We start from the raw sequence: 13612 nt of genomic DNA, 5'->3' as shown, positions 1-13612 counted from the left end.
AAGGTTTCTGAGGTTCTTCATCAATTCTAATGGAAATAGACTCTTCAGACTGTAGCAGTCATTGACCTGCAAATCCTCAAGGCTAGCAAGAGCACTAGGTGGTGCAATTACCCGACAGATTCTTCTTAATTTGTCCAAATAACGAAGCTCCAACCTCTCCAAGCTACACAAGTTGCTTTCATCAGCTGCCAGGATCCATTCCATTTGATTGCAAGATTTTATCCTCTTGAAGTTTGCTTCAAGTATTGCTTTGCTAGACTGATGGAGTTTATCCGCTCTTCAACATAATTTACCTTGTCGTTTCCGTAGTTACAAAGCATGATTTGTTCATAGCATAACCTAAGAGTCGGTCACAGGTTTGATAGGTAAATTAAAAATAGTGTTGTTTCAAGGTAAAAAAAAAAAAAAAATTGAAACAGTTCAGTTTTAGAAATTTTAGAGGAAAAAAAAATCAAAGATTTTGACTAGATAACAAATTAACCCCTAGATCGAAACAAAATTGACTAGAATGACTGAATTTAACCATATCAATTCCCATTTAATTCCACATAGAACTTCATTTACATCAGGTATCGAATTAATGGATCTCCAAATTAACTTGCTAGATTTACTATCACTAGTGATATAAGATGCGGACGATACTTGTGGGCTAGGCAACATTAAAACATTTTACAAGTGCTTGTAAGTAAGCAATAAACCAGTTGGAAACTCGTTTATACAAGTATAAGCTTGCATGATTCTCTATTTAGATTTGATTATAACCATTAGACGATTACATATTTAATATATACTTGTGTGTGTGTTCTTTTTATCATAATAAGACACTAACAAAATACAACGTAACTGTTACAATTTCATCTTAAAAAACAGTTTTGTTGTGTACACAAGCTGTGTGATCTATGAATATACCAATGTACAATTCAAAGTTATGTCAAAATTTTATTTCATCATGAACACTGTTTTTTTCGAAAATCTTCGGACAGCAATGACTGAAGCAGTTCTTGCAACCTTTCAGCACCAGGACCTGGTCGAAATTGGGAATAATTACCACGCACGGAGCATGGATCAGATCCATTGCCTGAGCTGCCAATGCACCATGCTCCAGGAGCAAACCTGCTTGTGCGGTTAAGAATCTCTTTATCAATCTTGTCTAAAACGGGATCATCCCTTGCAAATTTCCTGGCAAATGGGGCATTACTTTTAACCATTTTATCGAAGTCTTTCATTGTCAAAGAGAGGGGGTGCTGCCTAGGAGGGTTGTCCCAGGCTATGTAGTGGAGATCATGGCCTATGGCTGTGTCTTGGAATTCTTCAGTGTTGCAAATAACAGTGTGGAAATATCCTTCAGGAGAGGAGACGAAATTTGTATAGTACATCAGGATAGTTCGTGGAAGGTTCTCCCATCCCATTATACAGTGCTCAAGAAACGATCGAGTTAGCATTATCCATGCTGAACCTGAATACGGGAAGCAAGATAAATTCACATTCTCTTCTCTCTTTCTTTCTCATATTAAAACAAAAGAAATAAAGGACGAGGTCTCTGTATAGAAACTAATCAATTTTCCAGAGGCCATGAGTTAAACAATTGCAGGAAATTATCTAGATGCAGAGTTAAGAGAATCAAATGACCAGAAGGCGTTCAGCCTCGTAGTTCTCTATCATGCAAGGATTCTGGTCGAGTCTTATACTAGCTAAAGAACCACCACTAAAGATAATCTAGCGACCATCAACTGGCTCCATGAGGTTCAAAAGGAGTTGCTTCTTAATGGATGTGTAACAAAACTCAAATGCTTGTGCAGCTTCAATTCTTAAGAGAAGCCGCTTCAAGCAATACTAATGACGGGTGACTCTCTAAATTCTTACTCCCAGTATGTCACTTAACTGGGGATTATAACTGGATGAACTAAAACAACTCAAATTTGAAGAAAAAAGATGCAAAAAGGGAGGGTAGAAAACAAAATACAGAAAGAAGACCCTTACTATACTTATCCAGGATAGCCAACTTGAGAGGAGAGATCCTAAAGACACTTTTCAGGAAAAAGATCAAGATAATATTTTGTTTTCACCTACAGCATTCTCTGTAACTTGCAGTAACAGACTGCGCAACTAAATAATGCAACATGAGATATCTCTTAAAACCTACAAGAATTTAAGATGATAATGATGACATGTCAGCATTCATCCTTATCACATGTAAGATGTCAGTATGGCTATACACATTCCCCATTATGACAAACTTTGGTCAGGGTAATGCGTTGCTATATGCATTCCCCAATATGCCCTGTGTATTGGTGTTTTCCATGCATTACACCATGTTTCCTGTCCTCGTATGCAAGCACATCGGTAAACATGTTGGACGCACACAGCACATACACAGAGCAAGAGGGTGATAAGAGTATGGGATAAGCAGTGAATTTAATATTCAGCTATGAATGGTTTCAAGCTTACATGAATCAGAAATGCAATGCAATCCCACAAAGTTACAACCAGCATCTCATTGATAAATAATTGTATATAAAAAACTAAAAATAACCCTTGAAGCTTAAATAGACATACCAGTAAACAACTTGAAAGAAGTGGGAAGTGATCGACGTTGAGTGGTCAAAGAAAGGTCGGATTTCTTTGATAAGTAAAGGCCTGGATCAATAGCAATTGGTTTTGCCCTGGATTTCCTGCAACAAGTTGGCAGATCAAAAATGCCCCAAGTGAACTCTTTTTCAGAAAATAGACGCGGATGAAGATTTGCTAATGCAGTAATGCAAAGTTCTGTGTTCTTTTCACTTACATTTTCCATCCAGTTAGCCGTGTGTGTTCAATGAAATTAAGATTTCTAGACAAATTTGAGAACACATGGAGCAGATCTGCAGTCAAAATACAATCAGATTTTACAACTGCAAAGCATCCGCATATCTACAAGAAACAGAATTGCTAGAACTTCAGGAAGAAAAAAAATTCAATCCTCCTATACCCTTCATAATTCTCCAGAGAAATTTTGCAAGTCAATTTACATAACTTATTTACATTGCTGAACAGCATGAAAAGATTTGAAGGCAGAATGCTGTTTCTGTCAGTTCATCCATTCAATGCAATTTATGAATAGAAAGTCAATCAAAGAGTTGAGAGACAACCATTTAACATGATTGTATACCAAAAACCATAGCATAAGACAATGCATCCTTGATCTATGCTGACATCTTGTTATGGTTTATACAGTTTAAGAGTTTTCAAATTAAACCTTGCAGGAAATCACTTGGGCAGAACCAACACCTAGTATTGCCCCTGCAAGAAAATAGATTTTTTTCAAAGAGAATTACCTTGCACGGTGGAATAAGAGAGCACAGGAGATGATCTTTTCCATTAAAAATAACTAGAGTTGAGAAAAACATGTGGAAGCATAAATCTACTTATCAGGGGGGCAAGAGAAATGTTTAAAATAGGCACATGGCAAAATTTCTCACTCCAGAATGACATACAGCAGAGCTCCAGGAGACAGTAACTCACCCCAGAATCCAGTCCACAACTTTCAAGAAGAGTCTCCCTATAGAAATAAATTTTATGAGCCCTGATACCAAGTCTCCTTTTTGCGGAGATTTTGAAGTTCCTTGAACCCAAAAGACTGGTTAGCACTTAGCAGCTGCACATAGTGAGCCAGCCTCCAGCAGATCACAACAATAAAGTGGCTATATTCCCTTGAAAGGCTGTTGAATGGCTTTAGACTCCATGTGCAACTCTCAGTGTCAAAATTCTGTTCTTTGTGTATTTGAATATAAATAGAACCCCATAAGAACATTTAAGGCATGATTGTAATCTCCAAAACATCTTACAAATGCAATACAGAAATGTATCTTCCATAACATACATGACTGCTGGTGTGCAAAAAGAGGGCACGACAATGTGATCTATTGAGTATGCTAATTTCATGCCTTCCCCAATTTAGAACAAAGACATTCTTTTCTTTAGAAGCAAAATGCGCAAACCCTACTTGAGAACTATAACTCAAAGCTTAGCCCTAAAGGCAAAAAATTGAAGCTTCATTTAATTAGAACTAAAGATGTGGAATGGCATCAGCACTGAGAAATGGTATGTGAACCGCATGAAGGAAACCTGGTTGGATCCAAACACACACGTTCACACAGGAAAAGTTAATGGATTTAACTTATTTGTGAACTGAAGCAAGGATAAGATTGAAAGACCCATTATTGTTTTGGATTAGCAACTTACTGCATCAATCTTCACTCCATCCACATTTAAATATACGATCTAAGAAATCAACTTCTTTTACTACAATTTGTCTGATATTTACCTATACTGGATACAAGAACCAGAGCACAGTTTCACTGCATATTTGGAGATAAGTTCGAATTAATTCAATAGGTAAATTACCAATTCTTAAACATCACCAATCCTCTTATGGAAATGGAACAAAATAAGGTAAACAACAGAACAAGAAAAAGGCAACAATAATAATTATGAAACAAGTAAAAATGCAGCATCATGTACTAACCATCTTGTGTCACAAGAGGATAATCTGAAGCACTGAGATTGATAAACCAGTCCCACTCCAAGCTCTCCCTCAACATGATTGCAATTGCTTGAAGGGTACAGGCAATCATAGTAGGCCCCTTGTAAGTCACCAAGTTGGACTGTGCCATTACACGCACATTCCCAACTTCTTGAAACGTCAAATCACTCTTCACATACACTCCCAACATCAACCTTTCTCGAGGGGGTGCCTCAAGATCCAAATGTAGGATATACTGGTTTCTAGGATGATACACAGCCTGCAAAGTCCTCATCATTCTTTGACTATCACCCTTCGTCCCTGAAATGAGATAAGCTAATCTAGGCGGTTCCAATTCTGAATACCTACTTCTATTAAACCATTTCTTTAAATCTGATTCTACAAAATACCCATTTGAGTTCTCCGGCCTTTTATATGAAACAATGTCAAATGGAACCTCCTCTCCCCCATAAGAAGATGTAAACACCCCAAAAGTAGCTGAAGAGAACAGGATTAAAAACACAAGCACGCTTGTAAAAAATGGAATAAGCCATCTTCTATCACCAAACAACCTTCCTGAGTGGGAATTTCCATTCTTCCTCATGCTCACTAATGCCTTTTTGATAGACATCGATCTCCTCTAACTCAAAAGCTCCCGAACTCCAACTTGCCGGAGGAAGCCCAGAAATGCTAACAACTAAAGCAAAACTCCAACCAATCTACTGAACAGCAAAGAGCCAAACAGAAGCAAGGAGGTTCTGTAACAGAGCCAAAGCATCCTTTTCAGATAAATGAACAGCATCTAACCTATCAAGACTTTGAAGCAAAGTTGCACTAACATGTTTAATAACAAAACCTCAACAAGATTCCCAGATTAAGAGCTCAAATTAGCAAAATCAAAAAGAAATCTCCATGGCACTAACAGTTACAGGGAAAAAGCTGAGCACACCTAATAATTCCAATAAAAGAAAGGCATTTACAGTTGATAAAAGCAATCAATAAAAATGTTAACTTTCAACTTAAAAATTCAAACTTTAATGACCAAGAAGCTGTTAGATTTTAGAAATGCAATAAATAAATAGTGGGGTTTTGCTTAAAACTGTTCCAGATCTAATTATCACCCACAAAAAGTTAATAGAAAGAGATAGGCATAGGGAGACAAGAAGAGATGCTTGGAGTACAAGTTTTTGAAACTTCAAACACAAGAGAACTACAAAAAAGAAGAAACACTTACTATGATTGAAGAGTTTGTAGTTTAGAGAGAGATAAGGAGAGGGAAAGCTGCGATCTTTTTAAAAATGAGAGATTCAAAGGTTGAAGCTTTGAGCAGAATCAGCTGATTTTTTATTCTTTCAAAGAGAGAGGAAGAGAGGACCGTCAGGTGATGGGAACACTGATAGAGAATAATTGATCAAGATTTTGGATTTGTATTAAATTATTTGGTGAAAACATGGAATAATTTGCTTGATTTTTTTTTGTAATTATTTGAAGGATAGACTATGACGCTTGAGGAATTGAAAGGAGCTCCCAGGTCAATTCATGGCGCGTGGTTTTTCCTCCATATTACACTACTAATTCTTTGATTTTATTTTTTATCTTCTTGAGTTGTTCACGTCACTGTCCCACTACAGATGTGATATATATATAGTTGAATTCATGAAAATAATATATAAAAATAAATTTAGTTTTGAAATAATTTTAATAAAAAATATACAAAAAATATGTATTTTCTAGCTAAACTCTTTTCGTCTATCAAGACCAAGAATCTCCTTCAAAAAGAAAAGAAAAGAAAAAAGCTAAACCGGGTAATATTCTCTTGTATTTTTAAATTAACATGCACATGAAACTTGCTTTTGAAAAATAATATTGTTCTCGTTTTTTTTTGTTTTTTTGATCTCGTAACATTGTCAAACTACTCATGTTACTATACTAATTTTTTTTATTACTCCATAAAATCATAGCTAATGTATACAACCTTGTTACTAAATTTTTCAGCATACAATGAGCTGCATGGTCAATAAATTGTCTTCATAGTTTAACCATTCTTATGTTTATTACCTTTTAATTAACATAGTTAATTGTTGAAAATCTAAGTATGTTTGGTACTGAAAATATTTTTTTTACTAAAAAATATATTAAAATAATTTATTTATCTAAATCAACACAATAAAACTATAAAAAAACACTAAAATATTATCAATTTGATATTTTTTTTCAAATCAAATACACTTAAAACAATAAAAATAATATTATCAATTTCATTCAAACACAAAAACAATCGGTTTTAAAAGCTTGTTTAAAAGTGTGATAGAGATTTTTTTAAAAAAATATGTTTCGTTTTAAAATATATAAAAATAATATTTGTTTATTTTTTAAAATTTATTTTTAATATTATTTCAAAAATATTAAAATAATAATTTAAAATTCAAAAATATAATTAAATCACAATATTAAATAAATTCTAAAAATCAAGGCGAACCCGCGCGCCAAGCAGGGGATGTGTTAGCAAAAACATAAAAGATAACTTATGGCATGAATTAATGAGACATTAATCTTAAAATCTTACAACACACCGTGATGTTTGGGCATCTCAAGTCTTAACATTGGCTTTATCATCTTCTAAAAACCTCAAACTCTGAACCATCTTCTGTTTTGTTTCTCTTCAGTTTAAAATAGCTTAGGAACCCTTTTCTGTCGGTGGTAACCGTTGTGTTTTTGCCCTGGACAGCATGGATGTTAGTTCTATATAATAAAAACTGAAAGTTTTAATTTTTATTTGTTTTTCATTTTATGCCTTTTACTTTCATTTCCCAATAGGAGCAGGAAAAGTTAGGATTGTTTGACGCTAAATCTTTCATTTTGTGTTAATTTTAATATTAAGATTGTAATTTGGGGTGGTGACTTAAACTAATTTCAACACTTTAAATAGATGAGATGATATTATCTAATATTGATTAAAAGGAAATGAAAATATTTAGATGCTTAAGACTTTCCTCTTGTGTTGATTTAATGTTACACTTGTCTTTTGTAATAAATCGAGAACTGTTTTAACGCTTCAAAAGGATGAATTAATGTAGATTCCATTTAAAGTAAAATTGATAAAATCAAAAGATTGTAGACTCAATTGATAATAAAATAATAAGTTAGGGACTAAATCTAAGTTTTCCCTAATAAAAATTGTTGCAGGACCCATTAGCCGGTAGCCACAAAACGTTGATTCTGCTGCACACGTCCGGGGTAGAATAATGCTTTTGATATGTTTGTTTTCATATTTTAAAAAAAATTTAAAAAAACAATATTTTTTATTTTAAATTAATAATATTTTAATATCATTTTAATATATTAATATTAAAAATAATTTTTTTTAAAAATAACAGCTATCACACGTTTCAAACACCTACAAGAAGTTTTTGGTTCGGTGGACCATTTGAGTGATCTTCTCTTCACTATTCACAGTAGTTAGGTTAGGTCAAGGCTCACAGTCAAGAAAGTGTTAGGCACTTTTGGGGGGACATAGAGCGTTCAATGGCCATAACAGCAAGGCTAAAGATGTCAGATAAGGACATCTCAAGAAACTATCTTTAGTGAATATCCAAGTTGTCTTCCCCTTCTTGAGTATTTTGTGCCGAGGAAAACAAAGCTATTTGCATCCATGGGGTCCTTTGAAATTTGAATTGATCATTTATTGTGGATGCCAACAAGAACTAATACCTTAGTGAATTAAGATTTGTTGCAAGGGAATGGGTTCTTGTTCTTCTTTAAAGATTAGATAAATCAAATATATGTATGTAGTTATTCTTTAAAAATTAGATATATCCATGGGACCAATTATGTTTGGATTTGCATTGATATTTCCTATTGGACCTGGTTTAGGTTTTAACTACATTTTTTTCATGGTACGTCGTGAATCAGGTGAGATTTTTTCTAATATATAAAAAATATTCATCTTATAATTATTCTAATTAATCTGAGTAAATTTGATAATTATATTACTCTAAATATGAGATTAAGACACCCTACAAAAAAAAAAAAAAAGATCACAAAGTTCAAAACCCAGTAATTTAATGTCAAAATATAAAAAAAAAAATTAAAAAAAACAAACATTGAAGAAAAAAACTTGAATTTTTTTATTTTTTATAAAGTTATCTTTGTTTCACGAACCATGTTGTAAATTTAATATGTTAATCTGGATTGACTTGAATTATTTTTTTAATTTCATCATTCAACATTAAGTTGGTTGAAAATTAAGATTCGTTATTTTTTTATTTGTTTTTTATGAGATTATCTTGATCTCATGACTTGAATCGTGAATTTGGCAAGTTGACTTGAATAGTTTTTTTTTTAATTTCATACTTCAACATTAGATTAATTAAAATTTGGTATCTACGGTTTATTTTCATTAATTTTCTATAAGGTTATTATGATATTATAACCTGAGTTAATCAAATATATCATTATCTCAACATTAGAAAAAAATATATCATTATCATATTAAATTATTTAAAAAAAATATCATCTAATATATATTATATTTTGAGTTAATAATTAAAAAAAATATTAAAATCTATAATAGCAATTCTTGAACATCTTTTTTATATTAAAAAAAGTAATCCCACCAGCACCACTGAGCACTACATGATCTCCTAAGCTTAACGTTTTAAACTTACCCAAAGAAGGCCCATGTGAAATGGACCCTCTGGATGGGCTTCATTGATGTAACGTAAGGAAAGATTTCAAAATGCCTTCAAATTGACGTAACGAGAAGAGTGAGTTGAGAATGCCCTCAAATCAGGGAAGAGAAAGAATTATTACACTGTATGGGCACGCTAAAAAAAAGCAGGAATGAGCAAAAATGAAATTGGGAATCCTTGAAGAGAAGGCCCTCCTCCTCCTCCTCCTCCTCCGTCTCCTCCTCCTCCTCCTCCTCCTCCTCTTAGGCCACTTGTAGTTGCACATGGATGTTTTTGTTCATGTACGATTCCAAGAAAGCCAGTATATACCTCTCTCATCCTGGCCAGAGAATTCTGTAATAATATGACATAACGACTCATTATCACCACAAAAATGGTAAATCGAAGGGAAAAAAATTAAGAAGATTGTAAGTTATTATCATTAATTTAACATGAGCTACAATGGTGGATCTGTGTTTTCTTCTTAAGATTTTTCTTAATATTTAGCAATGTATTTAAACAATTATACATGTTGTTTTTTTACTAAAACTAAATTTATAAAAAAAAAAATCAAAAGATGTTTTATATTCAAAATATACTTTCACATTATTTAATCATTTATTTGTATTTAATGACGTAGTATAAATGTCTTTGTAACGTATATATATTTAGACTGAAAATGTATTTTCAAGTATTTTTTAATGGTTTTAACAAAATATATTATCATGCATTTGAACTGTGTATGGAAGTGTTTTATAAATTGTGTTTTTATAGAAAAAAAAAACTTTAAATTATATATATATAGATATAGTAAAACAATATCTTTTCATAATTGCCAAATAAGGTAGCAACTCTGAAGAGCCATATCGGAGGCCAGTTACATCTATCATTGTGCAATGACCCACCTCTCCCATCCTCACCAACAAGTGTCCCGTCACGCTGATCGCAACCTGATATGGAGGTGCCAACCTTACCTGACGAAGGACAAATCAGTGGGGGCTTGATTACGACGACGGTAGGGCCACAATGAGATGCAAGATTGACAAGCAAAAAGACTCCAAGAAACAGACGCTTTTTGCAATACCATTTTGTAGATAACATATTTTGTTTGTTGTCGTTTTTTTCCTTTCTTTTTATTAGAAGAAATACCCGCTCGTATAATATTTAAGTGGGGGTGTTTCATAAAATAATTACGTTATTTTTTAAATTTTAAAGTATTTTATTATTAAAAAATATATTAAAATAATAATATTTTTTATTTTTTTTATTTATTTTATTTTATTTTTAATATTAATATATCAAAACTATATAAAAAAATTTAATAATTTTTTTTTTTACAAACCTTCATGGGTATATCGTTATTAGCTAATTTGATGTAATTTACAAGTTGAAAAAGACATGTAGATTGAACTAACTACACAAACTAACTACACAATGATAGAGAGTGAATGACTTCAATTACGAGCTCGTAAATTATTATCCCACCCTTTACCAATGAATCATCAAGTAGTTTGGTATATTTGGTATTAAGATATATTTTTAAAGATAATTTTTATTAAAATAAACTTATTTATTTTTTTTTATTTTTAACATTAACATATTAAAATTACTAAATAAGAACTGAAAATATATTAATTTAATGTATTTTCAGAACAAATACAATTTTGAAACATATTCAAATATGAATAAAACATAATATCAAAAGGGCTGTTAATTTCATGTATTTTCAAACTTTTTGCATATCAAATATTTTGTCAGTTAGGAGATTCATGAACTTTTATTATAAATTAAATGTTCCAACTCAAGATATAAGAAAATACTAATGTTTATTGCATTAGATCTGAAACTGGAGGGATACCTATGGATATATATAAAAACAAATGTATTGTTCATAGGTCATGCGAGTCTTTTGCATAAATCAACACCTCAAATGGGCTCCTGACATTCTGGGTTTTATCCTGCAATAATTGTTTATACATTGTGCCATAAATATTTTAAGTCAGATAAATTTGAATTTAATTTGAAGGTCAAGTGACTATTTGGTGTTATGATGCATTTAAAGTTCATGCTTCTCTCCAAAACGTCTACTACAAGGCCTATAACTGCTATATATTCAAATAAAAATATAACAAATAATTATGAAAAATAAATTGTATATATACTCTTAACCTACAATTCCATGTCAATATCAAACAAGCCTAGAAGGAAGCATTGCACTTGGAGTCATTATCCCTCACAAGAATGTCATCTACTTGCAGTACCCTTTCTTCCCTCGATGATAAGATTTTGTTGGTAACAACAAGAGTACATTATCAGAGTTGAAACTTTGAGAAAACCCAAAAAAAGGAGGAGGAAAAAGAGTGAAAAAGTTGACAATGATAATGACAATTAGCGGCGATGATCATTGCAAAAAAGGTAAAATTAAAACAGGCAAAGTCGTTTGTGCTCTTTTTAGCAAAGCTATGGCCACGCCTAGCTTGGCCTCGTATCTTATTACAGTCCATTGCTTTTCTGCATTTACGGCGGCCATGGTTGTGTTTGGTTGAACTTCTCGACTTCCTTGGTAGTTTTTGATGGTGGCATCTTTTAGTAATCACCCCTCCTCATTCTACTAGCCATGGATAATGTTTAACAATGGAGTCCCATAATGTTATATTAAAGATAATTTTAGATGGACTATAACTCTAAAAATTGTTTGATTTTCATTGTTTAAACTTGCTTTTCATTTTATATCTTGGTAAATACTTTAATTTTGAAAAAAAAATTATAATTTTTTACAAATATACATTTTCAAACCGTAATGATAAAAGTTATCATAATCTTAGATACACACTTAATCTTATTTTCTTAGAAATGAGATCTGTGTTATTATTGGAAGTGTTTTTTACTTGAAAGATTTATTAAAATAATATATATATATATATATATTTATAAAAATAAAACTAAAAAAATATGACATTTTCGCTTGTACGCAGTGTGCACTGCAAGGGTGGTAAATGAAGTACAATTACAGTCCAAGTAAGCTTTCGAGTCCTCGACGAAGATGAAGACATAAGTGTAAGCTTTCAAGTGTTAGCAAAAGCCTACACACATGCTGTCCCAATGTACCAGTTACGGACAGAGTCAGTGATCCGCACACATTGGTTGTCGTAATCTGCAGTCACCAAGCTGTCCTCTACAAAGTCTGTCACTGGCCACTATCTTGCAGCACAATATTCTATCTCCTTCCCATTTTTCTTTGAACCCTCGTCTCGCCTACCTGCTAGGTGGCGACCATGATTTGTGCCATGATGCGAGCCGCATAGGGGGTTCTGGGCTAGCCATAGCTAGTCTGGTGGCAACAGAAGCACGGTCCATTCATGGCATATGAACATGCAAATAAATCAAACCTAAAACAATGATACGCATGTGGTGATCTCCAGAGGCTGAACATTCAAGTGTTTTGGACTGTTCAGGCTCTCTTTCTAGGGCTATAGGGGGCGTGTCGTAGGCAAAAGAGGGAAAAGGACAGAGCGAAACTAAGTAGTTCGAGGCTACTAAATTTCAACATAGTTGGTGGATTTGAAATCTTTTTGAAATTGCAAATCCTCCTTGGATTCTAGTAAAAGGGAGACTCGGAGGCTAATAGTCGGCGAGCACCATGCGAATTATATACAGGTAAGTACCAATGAAATGTCAGAGCAATAGCAGTCGACGTACGTGCGTGGTCATCATACGCAGCTTCAAAATGTTAGGCCAATTATCAAGTTTGAATTGACGTGGTGGTCCTTCCCTCCCATCATGCCTTGTAATTTGATATAAATCATTTTATTTTCCATCTTCTATTATTATTAACTATTATTAACCGAGTAGTTACCACATCATTGCTCTATTTTAATTAATAAAATCTCAAAATAATATGAGTTGGGCAAATTTAAAGTTCACTTGGAAGGGTATATTATATATTAAAAAATTATTTATTATAAATTATATTTTAAATCTTTTTTAATTAATCAAGTATTTGGATTAAAATAAATTTTTAATATAGCATTAGAGATTTATTAATAAAATCTGAAGATAATATGGATTATGTAAATTTTAATCTTAAGTTTGAAAAAGTATACTGAATTATACTATAATTTATATATTAAAATATTATTTTATAACTTAAATTTTTAAGTTAAAATATTTTTTTAACATCCTAAGCTCAACGTATTCTCTCCATTCAAAGTCAGGATAACAATAAGCTACGTTAGAGTTCCATTTTACTCCACTCGTCTTTAATTGTATGCTTGAATTTTTTTAATTAAAATAAATTTTAAAAAACAAAGTATATCTTTTTCTATAAATCATAAAATAAAATTTAAATGTCATATATAATGCTAAAAAAATCCTCCGTGAGTTATGGTATAAAAATCGACGCACTATATTAAAATAAAATACAAATCTATTTAATATATAT

The 13612-nt window shown here is 32.3% G+C and overlaps 1 protein-coding gene across 2 annotated transcripts; it reads right to left on the bottom strand.

The window, feature by feature from the left end:
* Positions 1-825: 825 nt before the first annotated feature.
* Positions 826-5995, bottom strand: LOC118038467 (beta-glucuronosyltransferase GlcAT14A). Of its 2 annotated transcripts, XM_035044835.2 has the most exons (5): positions 5736-5995; positions 4505-5259; positions 2786-2861; positions 2557-2672; positions 826-1456 (listed from the first exon to the last, which is right to left on the bottom strand). In XM_035044835.2, the coding sequence occupies exons 2-5, from the start codon at positions 5130-5132 to the stop codon at positions 948-950; spliced, it is 1329 nt and encodes a 442-aa protein (XP_034900726.1). In that variant the 5' UTR covers positions 5133-5259; positions 5736-5995; the 3' UTR covers positions 826-947. The 2 variants fall into 2 exon arrangements, with proteins under 2 accessions (XP_034900726.1, XP_034900727.1); XM_035044836.2 differs by lacking the exon at positions 5736-5995 and having other exon boundaries at positions 4505-5725.
* Positions 5996-13612: the final 7617 nt, after the last annotated feature.

The sequence above is a fragment of the Populus alba genome, chromosome 19 (genome assembly GCF_005239225.2).
Source record: "Populus alba chromosome 19, ASM523922v2, whole genome shotgun sequence".
In the NCBI taxonomy this organism is placed as follows: Eukaryota; Viridiplantae; Streptophyta; class Magnoliopsida; order Malpighiales; family Salicaceae; genus Populus; species Populus alba.
Note: the sequence above shows the minus strand (reverse complement) of the source record. Positions and strands in the feature narration are given on the sequence as shown.